This window comes from Gavia stellata, chromosome 10, assembly GCF_030936135.1.
Source record: "Gavia stellata isolate bGavSte3 chromosome 10, bGavSte3.hap2, whole genome shotgun sequence".
Taxonomy (NCBI): domain Eukaryota; kingdom Metazoa; phylum Chordata; class Aves; order Gaviiformes; family Gaviidae; genus Gavia; species Gavia stellata.
Window position 1 is genome coordinate 4,769,367 of NC_082603.1, and position 21,481 is coordinate 4,790,847.

General features: G+C 51.8%; 1 protein-coding gene across 1 annotated transcript in view; it reads right to left on the reverse strand.

Moving 5' to 3' along the window:
• Positions 1–1,092: 1,092 nt before the first annotated feature.
• The window catches only part of TNR (tenascin R), a 28,690-nt gene continuing 8,301 nt past the window's right edge, over positions 1,093–21,481 (reverse strand). The window contains exons 6-21 of the mRNA XM_059821884.1: positions 18,707–18,976; positions 16,747–16,932; positions 13,845–13,934; positions 13,469–13,732; positions 12,558–12,827; positions 12,331–12,450; positions 11,640–11,783; positions 10,869–10,988; positions 10,182–10,325; positions 9,620–9,750; positions 8,490–8,622; positions 5,488–5,639; positions 4,425–4,521; positions 3,439–3,600; positions 1,665–1,828; positions 1,093–1,212 (exon numbers count right to left, since the gene is read on the reverse strand). Coding sequence (XP_059677867.1) covers positions 1,093–1,212; positions 1,665–1,828; positions 3,439–3,600; positions 4,425–4,521; positions 5,488–5,639; positions 8,490–8,622; positions 9,620–9,750; positions 10,182–10,325; positions 10,869–10,988; positions 11,640–11,783; positions 12,331–12,450; positions 12,558–12,827; positions 13,469–13,732; positions 13,845–13,934; positions 16,747–16,932; positions 18,707–18,976 — 2,567 coding nt within the window. The remainder of the gene's footprint in view (positions 1,213–1,664; positions 1,829–3,438; positions 3,601–4,424; positions 4,522–5,487; positions 5,640–8,489; positions 8,623–9,619; positions 9,751–10,181; positions 10,326–10,868; positions 10,989–11,639; positions 11,784–12,330; positions 12,451–12,557; positions 12,828–13,468; positions 13,733–13,844; positions 13,935–16,746; positions 16,933–18,706; positions 18,977–21,481) is intronic.

Here is a 21,481-nt window from a genome sequence, read left to right on the forward strand (position 1 = left end):
TGCATGGAGATCGCTGAACAAAAGCACTTGGGCTGCGCCAGCTGCCAGCTTCGGGCTGGGCTGGATTGTGTGATAGCTCTTTTGGTTGCTGGTCCTTCTCTGAGACTCTTTGATTTGGGACCAATGACCTCAGTGAGAGACAGCGCGGTGGCATATAGAAAGAGCAGGGGAAACGGGCTCTAGAGTTCAAGACCACAAGTAGTGATTTTTCTCCCAAATCCTCTAATTTGACTCCTTTCTTCTCCATCAAGCTCAGCATAACCCAGGCAGATGTCATGCACCTGGAGTGGGATGAGTTCAACTCGGAGGAGTGGATGATGCAGGTTGGGACTGGTGGAGCAGCTCTTGTTCCCCTACATGTACATCACCGTGTACATGAGAATGACTTTGGCTGTGGTGGGGCCAACACATGAGCTGCGAGCTCTCTAGAGTTTGCCTACATATGCAGATATTTGCCAAGCCCTCCTGGTGGGATCTGTGAAAACTGAGGACGGGATGAGCCTCGTGTTTGCTCATCCTCGCTTTGCCTCCATGTGTACAGTGCCTGTGCGTAGGGGAGGGATGACCAAGCCAGAAGGAGAGATGCGCCTCTGCCTGTTGGAAGAATTGGTGTCTACAGGATGGCATGAAGCTTGGGACCTCCCTGCCAGGAGGTCAGGGAGGCAGGGAGAGGATGGGTGTCCCTGGCCATGACTGGGGTGGAAATGGCTGCACCAAGGTCCCTGTGGGGAAGGTTTCTGCCATGAGCCCCATGACAAACGTTTCTAACAGGGTTTGCTGGGGATTTCTAAGTCCTTTAAAAAAATATCAAAAATCTGTCTGTCTCTTTCTCTCTCTTTCTTCTCCTGTTAAGGGCCAGAGTATTGGGGTAGGGAGACTGGAAATTTGGTATTTCTCTGGGACAGATGCAAAGCAATGAGGTCTTTCCTTTCCCACGGCCTTTGCTTGTGCCATGGTTCCCTCCAGCACTTGTGAGGGGCAGGTTGCTATCTCAAACGAGTAGTAATTTTTTTTTTCCCTTTTCATATTATAAAATACAAACAAATGACAGAAAAGGTCAGGTGGTGGGAGGCGGGAGGGAGTTCAGCTGGCTCAGAGCTGTAGGGACCGTCGTTTCCTCCCAGAGATGTTACGGTGGTTGTAAGGTCGCATCTTCATTTCCACGAAGGGGATGGAGAACTCGTGGCCTTTCCAATGGTACCAGTTAATCCCCTGGCAGGAGGGAGAGAAAGGCACAGGGTAAAGAAAGACCCTAACAAGAAACCAGAGTGGGAGAGCAAGGAATCAAGGTTGACCACCATAGAGAAGCCAGTAGAAAGATCGTGCTACAGTGGGGGCAAGAAACTCTTCTGCTGCTCTGGCTTGATGGGTTTTTCCCGCTGCTCAAAGGCTCCTGATCAGATTTTATGTATGTATTTTTTTTAAATGTAACTTAACAGGGTGCCACAGTAAATGACCGTGGCCGCCAGCGTGAGGCACAAAGCACCAGCCTAAATGGCTTGAAGGTGGTTCTCTTTGCTCCAGCTTTTGTTGGGTCATTCCAGCGGTGCTCCTGACCCTGGTGCACCGACCATGCAGCCCCAGCCCTTGCTTCGGCTTGCTGTTGTGCTTGGTCGCACTGCTGGAAGAAATGCTGAAGGCTTTCAGCCCAGCTCTGCACTTACCTGACTGTGCCGGGACTCTCCATACTTGCCATTGAGGTTGGTGCGGTGGCAATTCTTATACCACCAGGCCCCTTTGTAGGACATGGCGCAATTGGTCACAGCGACGTCGTTGTCCCTGTCCTTGGTGGAGAAAGGGCGGCCCTGGTGATAGGTGAGGGAGTCCCCTACAGAAAGAGGTACCGTTAGGGGTGATGGAACCCAAGTTATCTGATCTTTTCACAAGGAAATTAGGATATTCTGGTATACGTGGTGGCCTGTCGATCAACAGCTCAAGCAGCTGAAAGTCTGGGGATAACGTTAACTGGAATTGCTCACAACTGGTTCATCTGAGGTCCTCTGCTGTCGGTTTAGGATCGGTACAGACCACAGTGAATCTTAGAGGCTGCTTGGGTTTGGTAGATAAAATGCTGTACTGGGTTGGGATCTGAATTTCAGTGTTTCGGAAATGACTCAAATCCTAGATTTGGGCATCCCTGATCTCCTGAAGCCTGGCTCTGCTACGTAACTTCAGGATACTTTCAGCCTCCTCCCCTCCTGTTAGCGAAAGGGAACTTTTTCTCCCAGAGACCAAGCATTAGCCTCTTGAACCAAGATGTTGGCCTTCTTTTCTCCCTGTGGATAAGGGGAAGAACCTTTTGGAAGGTGCGTGTTGTCTTTGTCCACCAAACCCACCAACCTTATCTTCCCTCCTTACTAAGGAACAAGAGAGCTGCTTTTGGGTGAAAGGAGTGCGAAAGTGAAATATGGTCATTATTAGAACTGAGTGATGCACTTACAGGAGACATTCTTAATAAGGTCCTTGGTGATACCTAAGAAAATATGAAGTGGACCCATGCTAGCTGTGTGCAGTCCAGCCAAGAGACTTGCTAGAAAACCTCTTGGCAATGAACTGTTTGGTGAGTCTTGGCTGTCTTTGCTCAAGCTGGAGCTGAAGCTCCTTCGTTGGACGCTTAGAAGAAGAGCTTGTGTAGGGAAGGGGAGGGAGTTGCGTCTGCAGCACCATTACTGGCATTTTTGGCAATAGGTTGGGTGCCTTCTGCCCTGGGACTTAAGGTCAAAGCAAGTGCTGTGTTGCACGCAACCAAGATCCCCATCTCTTCTCTCCTAGTGGTAACTACCAGATACTGTATAGGAAAATTTCTGCATCTTAGATATGGCGTGGGGTTCCTCGCTAAGTACGTGGTGGTGAAGTTTTGTCTGGATGATGGAGGCTTGCACTGGGCCTTTTTACCCCAGTTAAAGGGGCTGCAGCTGTACCCTTCTCCCCCTTCTTGGGGAAGAGACCTCCGTGCCCTCGCGCCGTCATCCTTCACCCACCATTTTCTGGTGGGCAAAGCCTAGTGCTGCTGCATCAACCGAGCAAGCAGGTGTGACAGTGTCCTTGCACAACTGGACTGTGTTTGGCCTCTGCATGAGGAAACAATGCAGAGGATTTTGGATTTTTCCATTGCTGTGGGGCGGTGATAAATACACCCTCCAGCACGACATCAATAGCAAGCTGCGGTGATTGCCAAGTGAGATGACACCTCTGATGATTGACCTGGTTATTTGAATAGCAATGCCTCTGATATTTAATATCTAATCCCCAATGGAAAATTCCCTCTGTCCTCAGTGGCATTTATCAGTCTGGTTTACATGATGGACTGCAGGAAGGCAGAAAGGGTTTGCGTTTTGCTGCTCCAGACAAATAAGCTTTGACGTGGGGATTTCCTTCACAGTTTCAGACCCACTGGTCCAAGGATTTCCCTACTACTCACTAGCACTGAGATTGTACCTGAAGTGCCGTTGTAGTCCCCAATTCGCAGCTTGTACAGGGTCCGGGAGTCGCCGATGGAGAACTTGTCGTAGTAGGCGTACGCCGCTTCTTGGCCATCCCTCATGTCTATTCGCAACTCGTAGCGTCCCTGGGACGTAATCTTGTGGATGTTGTCCAAGCCTGGCGAGACAAGCAGCAAGACAGCCGGTGAGACCCACTGCCTGGATCTGCTCCCTGAGCAAACAAAAAAAGCTCTAGGCAAATACAATGTCTGTGGGAAATGAGAGTGAGGAGAGAGCCAGAGAGCAACAGCACTTCTGTTTAAGTCTTTGTCTCTCCTGGCACTGGTGGGGTCTGAGCTCTCTGATCCCACTCAAGCTTCACTTCCCCGCAGCTGTAAGAGCTGGGTTCAAGCCCCGGGTTCAGCTTTCTCCATGCTGCTGAAGCTGGGGGTGATCAGCTGGGGAGCCCTGGGGCTTCTTGTGTTGCACGCACGTCTTTTGAGCTGTTAAGTTCCCGTACAAGCCAGAGTGTGTTTACGCTGCAGGGCTGGCGTTGGCTCGTGTTCAGGTTTTGGGGGAGCATGCTCCATTTCAGAGACATGCTGGGTCTCCTGCTTACCCCTTTCCTACTTTCTTTGGGCAACTGGCTTGCTGGCCAAGGCCAGGTGAGGTCCATGAGTCGTAGATGCCACCAGTGCAACCTGTAGTCATCCAAAGGATGATGAGTTTTTGTCCATGAAGACCCCCAGTGTACCCCCTTCTCTCCTAGGAGGAGCAAATTAGGGAGCTGCTGGCCTTCACGATATACTTTTATGTGGTGTGCCCATGAGTGACTTTCTAATGTGCAGTTTCTAATGAACAAAGGAAGGAAAGCTGTCCAAGGGAGAGCGTAGAGGAGCGGGGTGAGAGGCGAGCAGCCAACAGTTGGCATGGGCGAGCAGCACGGTGCATGCGGAGCTCAGGTTTGATGCATCGATGAAAGACAACCGGCGAAGGTCTTACCCAGCCAAAACTCGTCCTCTAAGTTTCCGAAGCCAACCCGGTAATCTGCCCATTTCCGGAAGAAATCGGTCAGCCCGTTCTGCCGCCTCTGGAAGACCTGTAGTGGGGGAAGATCAGGAGGAAAATCAGTGTGAAGGAGAAGATGGACAGCCTCACCGGGCTTTGGGGCACATGAAATAAAGACAATACTTTGTCTTTCTGTCGTGCCTTTCAGGGGAGAAAATTGCAATATCCATCTGTTTAGGGTTAATTGCAGCCATGCAATTAATTCATGTGCAGATGGAGAAACTGAAGATATGTTAGGTGATGTCCAAGGCAAATTAATGTTATAATAGGAAAGAATCAGCCTTCAAGCTTTCTGCTCTATCTATCTGACACGTGGTGCCTCTGGTTTTCTAGCATGTGATTCTGCTCTCGGCTGGCTCTTTCTGCGATATCCAAGGGGAAGCTTTGAGGCAGAGTGAGATGGAGTGAAATTTCCTGGCTAAAATAACATCTGTGCTAGAAATCAGCATTTGAGGAAGCCCATTTTTTTTGTTTCGACTATACATCTAGCGGAGTTTTGTGTAATGAGTGTAAGTAAGCGTTTGACATGAATAAAATCAAAGCACCAGAGCATTATTTACTTAAGCTGTCAGTCCATCTACGTCAAGACAGGCAGCATTTGTGCAATTCAAAAGCCAAACAGGCATTTGCCTCTAAAATGCTCCTGTGCGGACTCAGTCGGGGTGATGCCTGACACCCTCCTACTGCAGGCAGCATGAATCATTTCCCGTGAAAGCTATCGGCCATTAATTTCATTTCTAGAACAATAAATCAGCTTCACTCTCAGATTTTGCTCTCTAGAAGTACTGCAAACATGTCAAATAAATCAAAGGGCATTTCTCCAAGTGTAACTATTATTACTGGAGCGTGGGCCGTTCCCTATGCTGTGGGAAATGAAGCGTGCCGTATTAAGCCCGCTGTCGTTCCCGCGCAGTGTGGTGCTTGGCTTTGCTGGTAGGATGGGGCTTGGTTACTTTGTGATGGGGACAACGCGTAGGACAACCGCACGGCTACTCACAATCCAGCCACCTCCATCGGTGGTCATGTCGCAGTACACCTGCACTCGCTGGCTGAGGTCTCCGTTGATGGAAATGGTGTAGACACCACTCAGCGTGTCTCCGTTCATCAGGTGCTGGGCGCAGTCCTGAGGGTTAGCGAAGACACGGCCGCCTGCGAAATTAAAAAACAAAAAGCAAAATTTAAGCAGAGCAACACCCTTTCCACATGCCTCAGGCCCCACTGGTTACGATCCAGGAAAGGTCTAACTTGGCTTCTGCGTCCTGAGTTATTCTGTGAGGTGGTGGGACTTTACATCTGCCAACAACATCAGAGGATTTAATGGGAAAAAAAAAAGTGTGCATATATTAATCTCCCATGCATCTTATATTGGAAAGGTGCATGGTAACATCACTATGAATGATGAGGGATGTCAATTCTTGGACCATCTTTCTGTACCATGTCTGAAACCCTGGGGTTTAAGCTGTCACCAGTGTATTTAGACAGCTGTGAAAATACCAAAACCTGTTCTCCTCTCAGGATTGCCAGCTCCAAACAAGTTTTATGACTTTACTGGTTCCAGGGGGATTCTCCTGATCCATGCCCTTGGAAATGATGGTGGACGTACACCAGGCTGATTGTCACTTGCAAGCTGAGCAGGAATTAGGCCATGTGAGATGCTAGAGATGGGCAGCATGGGCTGTGTGGCTGTGCTCCAGCTGTCCTCTGATGAAGAAACGTCTCATTCGGGGGTGAGAGTTCAAAAGAGTCTTAATTACGAGACCCCAGCAGTATTGGGATGTCAACTCCGGGTTCAATTTTTTCTCATTTGATGTAAAAGGGGAAAATACATCTTTTTCTTTCCTGTTGGTGCGTATGGATGATGGGGTAAATAAGTGCAGAGCAGGCAACGTGGATGTGGCTTTCGAGGGTGTCTTGGTTACGCACTGAGAAGGTGTGAAGGACATGCTGTCTGCATCCAGCACAACTGTGTGATACCCCGTAGGACCAGGGTACAGACCCTTGTCTGTAATTTCCCATTTGGGTGTATTCCCCCCAGCCTTGTGACATTAAGACTGGGAGGTCGTCGCTTTGTCCAAATGTTGAAGATCCCCTATTTTTTCCCATCTCCATGGTCTGTAGCGCAAGGTCTGGTGAGACAGCTTTGTATTTTATAGTATCCAACAATGAAAACTGCTTCAAAGACAACCACTTCGGGCTCCCCTGAGCCCTGCGGAGATTACTTGTTTCTTAATTTATATTCATATCTTTAAGAGCCAAGGAGACCTTGAAAGACATTTCAAACCACTATAAATTATAAATACTTTATCTGTTTCTTCCTTTTGTCCCATCTGTATACAATTCCCCAAGAACCTATGCAAACATGAAACAAAGAGGCTGAGCTATTAATATGTCAGAGGGAATAGAAGAACCCCGGGATGTGTACTGTGAGCAGAAGGAAGCAAAACAATTTAAATTAAGCCTGTTTTTTTTTTTTCTTTTCTCTTTCTTGTCTCCTTAAAGACAAGTCCTTGTTCTCTGCAAAGTGCCCCGATATGCTGCCAGAGTGAACTGAATCCCAGACCCTGATTCTTCGCTGAGGGATGCTGCCCATGGATTGCATTGCCTTGATGTTTGTTCCTGGTTGCTTCTGTCTCATCGATATATTGGGTAAGTGGGGAGAAACTGGTTTCTTGCTGATGCCTATCTTCCTCTTAAAGGCAAATTAAACCTGTGTTTGGATGCTGCATCAGCTGGCAATGGTGTCTCTAACACTGCCGAGGTCCGACATTCGTGTTTAATGGAAACGGTGCTCTCCTTGCCCGATGCGAGTGGGTTTCTGCTGCTTTATCCCAGCTGAGAAGGCATCCCTGTGCAGTTTCATCCCTGACTCCCGAACAACTTCAAAGATTACACGCATTTTTCCATTACCTGCCTGAATTGCACTAGCTTTATGTGCCCGCGTAAGAGGTGAGAATAACAGGAAAGCCTGATCCGTAGATGCATTAGAGGAGAGTCTTTTCTTTGTTTGTTGATGTAAATAGTTTCTATTATCTCTTAAAAGCAGGTGAAGGGACCTTTGCATGTAACCGTGATGGGGAAGTGTATCCACAGCAGACTCAAAGAAAACTCTCCTAATTGAACTGGCAGCGCAGGTGGGAGGAATTTCGGTGGACATCATCTTCATGCTTCTTAGTGCTTTTGAAGCCCAGGAGAAAGGTAATTGGATTCAGCCCTGAACAAAATGCACTCTGTCTCTTAAGTGCCCTGGCCTAGCAAGGCTCTTCAAAGAGGGGGAGGAATGATAAGCTTTGCACGGTTTCTAATGTGAATGGTTGCAAAGGGTGGGGGCAATGGTGACATTTTCATGCCAGCTTCATTTTTGCAAGTGTAAGCACTCTGTCTGTGAGGGTTATGGTGACTGTGGATGCCCACTGTTTGATTTGGAAAAGAAACCGTTCCTGTTGCTTAGTGAATTGTGACTTCTCTAGAATTAGAGGGGGAAGGAATAATGCAATTAGATAAAATTGGTGGGACGACAGTCCTGCGGGCATGCTGGCTCTGCTGTCTGTGACTCCACTGATGGTGGTGGAGATGCACGTGCTTGATACTCGTGAGAGATTGGACCATGTCTACAGTGTGGAGAGACCAGCTGGGTCTCTCCCCACTCATTCCAAGAGCATACCTGTTGATATTTGTTGTTGACTTCTTTGGGTTTCTCCCCCTCTGTTTATGCATTTGAGGAGGGGCAGGGGCAAGGCAAAGGGCCTGGTAGACGGTTTCTGGTCTGAAGCTCAAATCCCCTTGCCCTGGGCTGGACCTTGTGTTTGTACTATAGGTCCTTCAGCCATTAACTTTTTGTAGCAGAGCAGCACTGTGGGTTGTGGAAATGAATGTACCTCTCTGTGGATCGTGGTGAAATGATGCCTGAGGAGGGAAGGCCCATAAAAGCGGTCTGTGTCTACCAGCACGGTATGCGGGCTAAGCCCCGCCTGGCCAAGTGGACGCCGTGCAAGTCCTCACCTGTGGTGAAGGTGGTGGAGATGAAGCCGCTCCGCATGGCGTTTTGGGCAGCTTGCAGGCGCACGGTGTACTCTGTAGTCTCAGAAAGCCCCTCCAGGCGAATCCACGTGTCCTCGGCATCCACAATCAGCTCCTGTACATGGGTCCCAGAAGGAGGTAGACACCAAGAGCAACAGATGAGAAAAGCGATGGGGAGCCTAAAGAGCAAGCGAGGAGGGAAGGGAAGCCACAAACTATTGCAGCCCTTGGCGCCTGGCCGAGGAGTGTTGCATGGCTGCTTACACCCCTGGACTAAGTCAGCATGAGGTCAATGAATGTATTCAACCTTTTGGGATGGTTTGGGTGGGAGAAAGCTAGCTGGTTTGGACACAGGAGATTTAAATGTTTGCAGTCTGTGTGCTCTATTTACCAACTCTGTTGGAATCTGTGTGCCCTCAATACAGGGCATGACAGATTGCCCAAGCATTGCAAGGAGTAGAGCTGGCCAAACCTGGTTATCAGCCAGTTTTGACTCCGTCAATTCCTGTCACGTTAATTTTTCTGGTTGTCAGCCAATGCCACATAGCATTATATTGAACCCCTTCTGCAAAGCTATTATCCTTTGGCCGCTGCGAGCCAGTCACACCGGCAAAGGAAATGAAACTATTTGCGGTGACGTATTTCTGATAGCTTTGTAGCAGCTCTTCCAGACAGGCAGATATGGACACACTCATTAAATAATCAAATATATTGTATTGCGGGATTAATTAGCTGTCTGTACCTATCTTCCTTTTTGCAAGAAGGGCAAATAGCCCTTATCTGTTCGCAGGATAATTTTCTCCTGCCTCAGCTTGCTTGTGTTTCACAAGTTGTGAATTCTCCCTGTTCCTCCAAACTTTCCAGGCATGCCCTCTTTGCCCAGACCTGCAGGTGTGCATAAAGATTTTGCCCTAGGCAATCTTTTCCTGCTTTTTCCAACTGTTTATCTAAAGTATTGCACATGCAGAAAGTACCATCTGCCCTCCTGGTCTCTCCCTGACCTAGTGAGCACCATTCTTTTGCTTTGTTGGGTTTCTCCTGCTCATTTCTCCATGGTCAGGTTATTCCTTGACTTAATGAGCCTCTTTCTTTCTTTGTGAGGACTGACTCACCTTCCGGCTGCCATCAGTGGATCTGTAGGTCATGACGTAGTTCTCGATCTCTCCCATGGGAGGCACCCAAGAGAGCAGGGCACTCCGTCGAGTGACTTCGCTGGCGGTCAGATTTGTTGGAGGATCCAAAACTGCAAGGGTGGATAGGGCTCCAGGGAGGTGCAAGTTCTCACACACAACCACCCCAGCCCTGCTTCCCAACTCAGTGCACAGGGAGTCAACCTTGCAACCCTGAGCTACAGCCCAAAGTCCACCCTCACCCTCAGTTTCTAGACCTCATCACGCATCCCCAGCCTTGAACAGAGCTCTGCAAACCCTCCAAAAGTCCTCCTATATCTGCATGCTCTCTGAAGGGTAACAGCTCTGAAATTCATGTGCTATGGGGTCTGTCAAGCTTCTCATAAGTAAAATGGCTTGTAGCGCTCTTCTGGACTATGGCCTTGGGCAAGAAAAAGACCTAGTCAAGGGTCTTCTCGGGAAGCCACACCCAGGGGAAATCATCCTGGGGTGGATGTATGGATAACGGCGCGTAACAGGCAGTGGGGGAGGTGATCGTACGTACGAGTTGTAAAGTTGGTGCTGATGGTCTGGCTGGTGAGAGGCCCGTTGGTGGCGTACATAGAGACTGTGTAGGTGGTACTGGGCAGGAGGTTGGTCAGCTGGTACTCCTGGTTGACTCCATCCACAAGAATTGTTTCTCCTGCAACTGTAAGCCAAAAGAGATGACTTCAGGTAGATATACAAGGTGTTTCTCCAAAATGTGTCCATGGATATGACCTCATGATCAAAAGCACTTATACTGCTGAAACACCATGAGCTATTTTGTGGTAGCTGAGTTGCAGTAGTGGTGTTTGGTCTGAAGGATGGTCTTATTTTTCCCACAGTCCCTATATTTGCCTGATGCTTTGTGTCCCTTCAGTAGTGGGTTACATGGAGTTTGCTGCACATTGAGTTTCTGTGGGAGGGGTACTTGCTTGCCCCTGCACTGCTGCTGGTGGGCCAGTTAGTAAAGTGGGAGGATCCTGGTCCCCTCCTGTGTGAACTGCCATGCTCCGAGGCTTGGTGAGGGGCACTGCCATGGGACCTGCGCGGGAGGAGCTGGCATCTGGGGATGGGGAACAGCCCTGCTACCTGCCGGCTGCTGCCCTCCTGAAGCAAGGGCTCCTTCCTTACTCCGTCCATGGAGGGCACATATCAAACCCTGGACTTTGGGGTGGCGGAGAGGGGGAGGTGAGCTGAAATGGCATACCTGCACGGCGGGTGAGGACGAGGACATAGCTCTCCACCTCCGACAGCGGCGGGTTCCACTGCAGCAGCGCCTCTGTGGGGGTGACGTTGGTGGCCGTGACCCCCAAGGGGGCATCCATGGCTGCATGGGGGACAGATTCAGAGAGTCAGAGGCATTAAGAGACTGGGCTATGAACTGCAAGGGCTTCTTGTGGCCCATTGCTCGTAGTCCTGCCTTGCTGCCCAGGCACATGTGCCTGCAGAGGAGTTATTGCTGCCCTAGCTGGAGAGCAGAGATGTCATAGCTTGTGCTACTCTGCTACCCGGGTTGCTCTTCCACTCTTTTCCTCATGCACAGCCTGGGTTGTTAGGGTTTTTTTTTAGGCTTTGAGGAGTATGGGGACAGCAGAGGGTTTTATTCTTGCAGCAGATGCTGTTTGTGTCAGGGCTTCCCCAGGGATTATTTCTGGAAGTCTGTACTCCCTTTAGGAAAGGTTGTCATGGTTGCCCGACATCGTATCTCTGGCTTCCCCATGCCCGGTACACAGATTTATCACTCCCCCCCATGACTACTCATGCATATATGGGAAAAGCTTTGCTTAGACATACTTCAAAAGTCTACATTGGGCCCTCGTGAGCCTCGCTCGTCATCTCGAGCTTGCATCAGCCTGGCCTGGGTTTCAGCTTGCTCGCAGCTGCCTGATTGCTAGTGCAAGCAGGGGCTGCCAGCCCTGCCTGGGGCTGGACCTGGCACTGTTTGATTGCTACCTGCCCGCCAGGAGCTCCTTCCCACCTGTGTGCACGGTGATGGAGGCCGCCTCGCTCTCCTCCCGGCCCCGCACGCTCTTCACCCCGATCTCATATTTGGTGGCGGGCTGCAGGCGGCGGAGGGTGTACTCGGTGGCATCGCTGGCGATGGCGGTGCTGTCTGTCCTCCCTGCGGGGACGGAGCCAAGAGCTTTGGCATCACGGCTGGCCCCATCCCTGGGGTACAGGAGGTGCCTGGGAGGGGAGGGCAATGCCACAAGCCCTCTCCAGGGCTGATACTGGGGGTAACTAGGTTTTCTGCCGGTGGGTGCACAGCTGCGTGCCCATCACTCTGCTGGCTCGACCTTTTCAGCATCGTAGGTTAAACTGGGGCTAAGGGAGATGAGCAGGGGGAGGCAGGTGGGGGAGCTGGGATTTCAAGGTCGGGCCCTGAATTAACCATCCCCGGGGAGGGCACGCTGCAGGGGGTCACTCCCTGTGCCCCTCTGTGCTGAGCTGACCCTTGGCTGCAGTGGTCCCTTCCCATTCTCATCCCAGACACTCCGTCCTCTGTCCCCACAGCCTCTTGGTCCATCCCAGCTATCGGTGGCTTTGCCCAGGGCACCAGGATGCTGCCTGGGGTGAGGATGATCTGGTGGTATGCTCGCGCCAGCGGATGGAGGGAGGGTTGGCAGCTGCGAGATCAGGGCATGAGCAAGAGTGGTCTGACCCATTACCTTCAGCGGCGCGGTAGGATATTCTATAATGGTCAAAGGCAGCGATGGGAGGGCTCCAATAGACCATCATGGACTCCTGCGTGACGTTGCCCACCCTGAGGTCCTTTGGTGCGTCGATCCCTGGTGAGATGGGGCGGAAAGCAAAGCTGTGGGAGGTAGGTCCGCTCCCCGTCCCCCACCCGCCCTCCCGGCCGGGTGCCATGCCCACCGGGGGGGTCCCATGGTACCTGTCGTGATGGAGCCCACGACGGGCTCAGAGCTGATGGTGCCATGCACAGCCACCAGCGACACCAGGTACTCGGTGGATGGCTGCAAGCCCGTCAGGCTGGTGTGCCTGCGGCTGCCGTCAAGTGTGACCTGCTGTGTCTCCTCCTCCTCCTCCCGGGGGTTGTAGGTGAGGATGAGGCGGTCTGCTGGGGGGGATGGGTCACTCCACGTGACATTCACACTGGAGGATGTCAGCTGGGAGAAGTGGAGCTGTGTGATGGGCCGGACCCCTGCAAGATGGAGAGGGGAGATGCAAGCCCAACCGTCTGCAGATCCCGGCCTCCACATCGTTGCCAGTGCTTGTACAGGAAATACCCAAGAGAGGTGGCACAGGTGGAGCTCTGGGCTCTCCATTGATCTGAAAATGTGCTGGGATCACGAGGCAGAACAAGGAGGGGGAAAATGCTGCTTTTCTCAGCTCTGCCTGCAAACACCCTCCATCCCAGACCCAAATGGTGGGTGATGGGGCCATCCCACTACAGATGGTATGTGTTGTCTGGGCTTCCTGACTGCAGGCTTTTCACCCAGAGGTCCTTGTGAGGTCTCTCAAGGCTTCATTTGTCCTTCTTATGGACACACAGGCCACTCTGACCACAGAGGACAGCATGGGCTGTCTGTTGCCCCAATCCTGCCTTGTCCTTATGGGACCCTCCAGCCAAACAAGTATGCTCAGTGCTGCTGGCAAAGGGGACAGTGCCCCCACACTGGTAAGGCTATCCTCCTTCTGAGGCCAACGGACCTGCTCCCATGTGGATGCATTGCCCCCAGCTTTCATCCCCATCACCACCTCAAGAGTCTCGGTGCTGGTGGAGGTGCCAACGAGGGGTGGGGGTCTGTGCCCTTGGCCTCACCCCAACTTGTCTTTCTCTACCTGTGAAGGCATCCACGGTGGCCTCCAGGCTCTGCTGGCGTCCCCTCTCGGCGATGATAGAGATGGTGTACTCTGTCCCGGGCTCCAGCTCTGAGAGCGTGAGCTGTGACTCATCCCGGGGCACTGTCACTTCGGAGGCCATCCCTGAGGCGGGGGTGAAGGTGACACGGTAGTGGTCGATGGGCCCTGTGGCTTTGGTCCAGGTCAGTGAGATGGTCGTCTCTGTGGAGGCTGTTACCAGGAGGTCCCGGGGGCTATCAAGCTCTGTGGGAGAGGTTTGGTGCAGATGTATGTCCCCATGCACGAACCGTCCCATGGGGTCATCTGAGCCATAGAAGCCAGCTGTGCTCAGAGCACACAATGGGGACAAACTCACCGGTCCTGGCGTTCATGGTCGCTGGCACGCTCTGCTGGCTGTCCATCACAGCCGAAATCCCGATGCCGTACTCTGTCCCCGGCACCAGATCTGCCAGGGGGTGCAAAGAAGATGAAGGGGCGTGAGAACAGCGCCTGTCTGGGTGGCCTCGGGGTGAGACCCCCCCACGTCGTATGGCTGGGGAGAGGGGGGACCCTCCTGAGCATCCCTGGGGTGAGCAGCCCTCCCACAGGTCAGCAGTTCCTCTGCGTGTTGAGAAGAGGTGAGCCTTTTTAAAAAGCCCCGTGGATACCTTGGGACAGGGTATTTGGATTATTCTAGCTCAGAAACAAGCAATTTTAAAAAGTTGTTGCTGAGGCCTGCTGTAATGGCTGGCATCGAGACAGAAATTGTGTGTGTGTGAGCTGAGATGGGAATGATAAAGTAACTATATTTGTTTCCAAAGTGATTCAACATCAAATATTGTCACAGGGCTGGTGTCTCAAAGAGGAATAAATCGCGAAATGCACATTAATTAGGAAAGGCGCAGTCTTTCTGGGAGCCGAATCAGCCGCCGCTCCTTGGGGTGGACGTATCCTGTGGTGTGGGACGTGGGAATTGAGCTCATCCAGCTCCTTTCCCACGCACCTACTGCTGATCGCTGGTTTACCCCCACGGGACATCTCCTGCCTCTGCCTCTCACTTCTGCTTGGCTGCTGATGGCTTTATTTCCCTCCACCCTGCACTTCATGGTCTTTCCCAGGGGGTTAGAGAAAGCCATAAACCCTCCAGCCTGGCCTCACCCTGCCTTGCACAGGGGCAGCATCCCCTGAGGCCACCAAAACCTTCCCGGAGAGGCCAGGAGGGAGGGAAACCCCCATTCCCCGCTCCTTTCCTCTTGCTACAGTGCAGTCTTGGCACCGGGAGGGTGAGAGTCCCCTTCACCCCTGCCCAATAAGTGTCAGAAGTATCCTAGAAAGGAGGAGAAGAGCCTGGGAGAAAGGGGGAGGAGAAGGAAGACATGAGCAGGAATCTAAAATGATGCCTTTCTCACCTAACTCTTTTGGATAAAGCAAAATTACAGACATTTCTGCACAAATGCTGATTTTGAAGAGAGACATATGGGGCAGAGCAAGGCTTGCTGTATTTTTAAGATTAAATCTTCGATAAGCTCTGCTCGGCACCGTTCTTCACTGTTTTTCCTGCAGGCAGCTGAAGGCAGCTGAAGGCATCACTGGTTGCATTTACCCCATGGATCTCACCAGGTCCTGGGTGGCTGGAAACTCACCCCAGTAGGCTTTGCACCACGTGCAACCAGACCTTGGAGGACAGGGCTACCACGTGCGTAACAGAGCTATGGGAGAGGCTCATGTGTCATCCACACTATGGCTATTCTGGCTTTTTGTTACCAGCAGAATGTTTTTTGGGTTATTTTCTGCTATAATTACTTTTTTTTTTTCCAATTTGTTTGTTTATTACATAGTACCCTGGGAGCTAGAAGCAATGCACTTAGGTGATGATGGAGGCACTATATAAAAATTGCTCACTGTTACCAACTTAAGCTTCTGTATCTCTGGAGCTTGCTCTGGAGGGGTTTCTTGTAGGCCTGCCTGGTGCTGCCAGGTAGAGACTTGGCAGCCTTTTTTCTTTTTGTTGAGAGAAAAAAGAGCCTTCGCACTGTCTCTTCCTCCACGGCAAGCTTGGGCTCTGCCGTGGGTATCATTGCAGGTTAGGTCACTGGGGTAGTATTGCACCTCTGCCCCAGGAAGGAGGATTTGGCCCATTTTTAATGCTGCTTCTTACCTAGAAAAGCAGTAAATGCCTAGAGGAAAGCTAGCAGGGGACCAGCGCTGGGTCTCAGATCCCTTGCTGTCCCCCTTCATCTCATCTTGCTTCTCCATGCACGCCCTCATCACGAACGCAGCAGAAACTATCCCTAACGTGTCTTTTTTCTGCATACCACATTTTTCAAGCTAACTGCTCTAATTGCTTTCCTGCCCTCCAGCCTTTCTCGTGACTTGGTGCCGCTGTGCCTGTAACTTGGCATTCAACTTTCCCACTGAACTTATTCCTACAGGTCCATATGGCAGAGATGCCTGAGCCCTCTTCGGGCTGGGAAGGTCCCAGAAGGGCAAAGGGGGTCAATATGGAAGAACGTGGTGTCCTGCCATACTGAAGAGCTCCAAGCTGAATGAGTGATCTTTTCTGTATGTGTGTAAGTAAGTCTGTCTTTTCTTTGCTCAAAAAAATGCCACCGGAGCTGCAAATCCGGCAGGCAAGGCGTTGTCATTGGAAAAAAAGAAACCAGATCTCACACGGTGCTTCGTGTGTTGCTGCAAAGGACGTTTGGGACTTGCCTGGCACTGGGAGGTGGGTGGTGTTTGCAGCCCCCGGTGGCACCCCCTGTGCTGCCCTGGATAACGTACTGCTTGAGGGACTTGCTCAAAAGTAGCATCCCTGGATTCGGGTCTGCTTTGTGCCCGATTTGGAAAGGGCAATGAGCTCACATCCCCGTTGCAGCCTACGGGGCATCGACGCCTGCGGCTCTTTCCCAGCAAGGAAGAAAAATGAAGGGTGAAATAATATTTTTCTCTAGATCAGCCTAAAAAGCCTTCCTCTCCCCATTTCTCACTTTGATCCTTGCCAGCTCCATTTGGGACCTGGACAGACCCTTGCTGGATGTGCATCGCTCGGAGGTGCATCACTCAGCTCGTGGATAGGCAGTGCCCAAATCCAGACCCACAGAGGGGAAAATGAGCTTTGTCCCAAGGAAAACCTTCTCTCAGGTAACTAGTAAACTCCAAAACAGCCTCAGATGTGGGCACGAGCGCAACCGAGCACCAGTAACGATTTGGGCTCTCCATTGCCCTACCTGCTTGCGAGGAGGAGGAGGAGGAGGAAGGGCGCGTGGGTGCACTCATACCTGCGAGGGTGGCCCGGGTGGTGGGACCGGTGTCCCGTGGCACCAGGACTTCATGGTAGTGCTCCCCAGCCAGGGTGCTGTAGACCACCCTGTAGCTGTGCGCCTCGGCCTCGCTGTTGTCCCAGGCGAGCTCGAGGCTGGCGGGCGTCCGCGAGCCCACCCGCAGGTTCTTGGGGGCATCGATCTCTGCGCGACACAAGGGAGAGAGGCTCCGTCTCACCGCCGGGCACCGGGAATGCACCCCATAGCCTTGGCATGGCTAAACGGCAGCAGAGGGGTACCCGGGTGTGATGTCCGTGAGGTCCCTCCTTCCCGGACCATGTCCCCGCAGAAAGGGCTGGGGCATCTGCTCTCACCTGCTGCTCTGCACAGACCCGGAGATGCCACCCACGAGACCGACGCGAGTGCTGGGGAATTCACAGCACCCTCGGTAAGTCGCTTCAGAAGCTAATCGCATGTTATTTGAAAAAGAAAAGCGTTTCCCCCCTATATTAGAGTAAGGGAAACTGAGGCAGCGCGCATAAGAGAAAAAGGGGTCTGTAGCAGTCACGCATTGGCTTGAACTGCTCTTAGAAGACCTCAAGCATCTTTACAGGCTCCTTCATGCTCAGACGTTGCCCAAAGGGTTTGTTTATGAGTGCTGCCGGGGCTGTGCACTGAATCTGCTCTGGTTTGCACGATAAACCTCTCCGGTGAGCGATGGGTTGGTGCTGGGCAGGGGCTGGGCGGCAGCAGATGGGGGGTAATTACTGCTCCTTGATGGATCTTGGTTTAGGGGGGGATTTTTTATGTTGCCTTTTAGAAATAAAGCAAGGAAGGACAACGCAGCAAATCAGTCGGGGTGAACATCTCGTCCGAAATAAATATATATCTATAGAGATATATACACACACAATTCACACACTGCAGTTATTGTAATAGGAGCCTAGTATCCACCAGTAATGTACATGACAAGTAATTTATATATCATAAACCAGAACTGAAATACGCGCTCTGCCTCCTCCTTTATAGCATGGTAAATTAAACCTGTTAGCTATCTGCAGGCTTAATATTAATTAAAGTTTTACCGACCGGTTAGGGTATTCAGAGAAGATATAAAATAAGATAACCACATTTCTGACTGGGCTGCTTTCAGCCCCTTGACTGCCGATTCCTCGGGCAATGCATCTGCCTTGGCTCTAGACGCTGAATGGGAGCGAGCATCGTCTTAAATTCAGACCTGTGCTGGCTGTTTTGGTGCTTTTGAGAATTGCACATTGATCTACGGGTGCTATTAAGGGTGCAAACTGCTGGATTTTAAAGTTTTAGTCATGGGCTCAAGCTAAGCTGGGGGTCTGAATGGGCATTGAAGGTGATGGGGATGTGTGTCACAGGCAGTAGCATGTTCAGCCTTGATGCTGCAGTAGCACGTGGCCAAGGTGGAGTTTCCTCAGGGGTTGTCACCTAAACGCAGGTTTTTGAGTCATCTGCCTGGTCGCTGGCATCTGGGGCCACTTTGGGTGTCCTGGGGACCATGCGAGCACCCCCGTGGGGCACAAGGCATGGGGGAGACCCATTGCAGTGGAGCTCTAGGGACTAAAAAGAAATGTAGGTACTAGTGGAAGAGGGTCAGAGGGTGGCTTGAGCTGTGCATGTGTGTTTTAGGGTGAGCTGAATCATTTGCTCTGCCTTGCTCTGCACTAGGACCATGACAGGATGTGAGACACCTGCATTCAGGCATCTTCATTTGGACCTGCATCTTAACCATCATGTTTTCATTGTACCACTTCCTCCCACTGCTGGGGGAAAACCAGGTACCACTAAATCCCGGATGCAAAAACCCCCCGATTCGGCTGCAGGTATGCAAAACCCCATGCTCATTGCAGGACAGCCCATCTGCAGACTGCAGCAAGCCATCTGCCCGTGCTTGCTGGAGGCTTAAAAATTCATGCCGGTTCTCCCAGCAAAGCCAGCTAGCTACCTGTGGTGAACTGGGCGAGGGCCGGTTGGCTCTCGTTGGCACCCCGGAGGGCGCTGACGGCGAGGCGGTAGCGGGCGCCGGGGCGCAGGGCCTGCAGGGAGTACTGGCTGAGGGGGGGCTGCAGGCGGAAGGTGGTCCTCCCCCCCTCCCCGTCCGCCAGCCCGTACTTCAGCAGGATGGCGTCCACCTTGGCACGCGGCGGCGTCCACTCCACGAAGGCCACCGTGTCAGAGACGTCCCGCACCAGGATCTGCGTCGGGCCATCGATGACTGCAGAGGAGGGGGGGAAACGGGCACCTGTTATTTTGGGAGAGTTGGATGGGGAAAGTTGGCAGCTTTGGGGACACCAAGCTTCAGGGATGCTTCAACCCAGCCTTCAGAGTGGTCTGCATTAGCAGCTGGGGACAAGGCAGAGAGGTGGCATGGGCAAGAGACATGACCCCCTGCCCCAAGGTACTCAGGGGGTTTGGTCCTGGTGGGTTCCCAGTCCCTTGTCCCAATCTCCCGGCTCTTTTCTGAACCCTCTCCGCCTCACCGATGTCTCTCCCTAGCTGTGGACACCAGAGCAGAACCCAGCGGCTCTCCCATCAATGCCCATTACAGCTATAATACAAGTCATGCTTTTCTCTCGAGCTGATTATTGGCAACAATTCCTCCCTGGCTTTTTCAGGTGGCATATCCCAGGATAAAACCTCCTAGGTCTAACTGCGGTCCACTTTCTTTGCTCCTAGATAACTGCTCCTACTTCGCGATGCATTGAAAAACATGTAGCTTTCCTTTGTGCCCAGCTCTTTGAGCCATTCAAATTGCTTTTATCGATGATCTCCTTCCACTCAATTTACACTTTTCTGAGCCTTTCCGTCACTGGCAAAATTTATCAGCAATGATATTATGTCTTTTGAAAGGCGTTGACAATGTGTTAAATAATGTGGGGCCAAGGACTGATCCAAGCATTGAGAACTGAGGAACGTCTCTAGAAATGTTCCTGCTTCGGTGCCAGCTTCTGGTTTTTGTACTTAAGCTGGGAGATCAGCTCATAAAGCTGTTGACGTGTTGGTGATGGGGAGAGAGGAGAAAATGCGACTGCTCTGGTGAGTCTTCGTAACTAGCAGGGTGTGGGGCTACAGTGGGTGTCCACCAAACCCTCTCAGATAAAGGAGTTTTAGCTAAATTCATACTGGGGATCTACTGGGAGACTCTTTTGGACATTTCTGCTTTCTTTTGCAGAGAATTTGGACCCTTTCCTCCTCCATATCCCCCAACACTTAGCTTCTGGAAATCATGGGTTCAAGCCTGGGTGAAGGATGCTTTGAGTCCAGCAGGACCTAACCGCTGCACAGGTGGATGGATGGGCCAAGCCTGGCCGTTGCTCCTGTGCCATGGCAGCGTTGATACACGGAGCCTGCTGGGCAGCCCCTTTTGTCACTTACATGGTCACAAGGTGGGGAAAAAACCATGCTGGTGTTGTAATTCAGGCTGTACCTTATGCAAGTACATCTAATGTACTGTATATATTAGAAAATGACAATAGGGATGCGCTGAAGGCTGCACCCCAGGGTGGGAAGTCCTGGGGGAGATGTGCATGGGCAGGGATGGGAAGGACCAGGGAGGGTTAGAGAAGACATGTTGGGGGGACTGGGAGCAGTAGGGTGAGGTCTGGGGAGAAGAGAGGGCAGCTGGGAAGCAGGGTGTTGAGGGTAGGAGCTGGGTGTCCAACTTGGTCAGGACCAGGTTGTGCACATCCAAACCCTGAAGCTCCAACCGCTTCAAGTTGTCCAGTCATCCAGATGGTGCTGGGGAGTGTCAAGTGCCACTTAGCTGTGCAACATGAAACCATGCCTTTACTGCTCCATCCCAGCACAAGGTGTTGAGGCAGAACGAGGATGATGGGGGCAAAGCTACGGGGGTGTCGCAGAGGAGGGCAGACGGGCCAGCATGGGGACGCCTTCACAGAATGGAGATCTGGGAGCCCACCAGTCCAGCTGTGCTCCCCTGCAAAGGTCACCCACTGAGTTTGAAGTACCAACCTCTCTTTTATTTTTGCCGACTTGCTGGGGAAAGGAAGATTTGGGCTTGACCAGGAGATGTCTCTGTTAAGCTACGTCAAGCTGAGCATGGAGGAAAAGCAGGAGGAGAGGACTGTGCCAAGGAAACTCAGACCTGCAGCAAGCTGCTGCTGGTGGAGGGACCCTCCCTTCGCTCTCACCATTGTCTCAAATTAGCAGCCTGGAGAGAGCATCACCTCGTTATAATCTTCCGGCAGCTATTTAAATGCTGTGTCCGTTTGCAACAGCTTGGATGGAGGTAGACGTCTGCCTGGCTGCCAAGGCAGACTGCAGCAGATCTGGCACAGAGAGCCTCTTCTCCCCAATGAGCTCGGCCCATCACCGCGTCTCCTTCGGCAAGGAGAAGACCCAGTTGAATTTCCTCTAGCCTACGGGATGGACCAGTGACCGGCTAAAGAAATGGGTTAGGAGAGGATGCGCCGTTGCTCCTGGCTCCCTGCCCTGCTGCCTGATTTGGCTGAATTGGTGGGAGTAGAGGGCATTTAGTGGCACAAAAGCAGGTGGGAGTTTTAATCTTATATATGAGTAGGCAATGCATTTATAGAGATGTTTCCTGGGGGCATCCATCCTCTGAAATGTGAGATTAGCAGAGAAGAGGAGTTTATCCAGCTATATAATAAAAGCGGACCTGAGCCTTCACTCCCAACCCCATTAACCTCGCCACGGTTTCTACGCTCGCAGCAATTCGGGAGGGAGAGGGACAAAATAC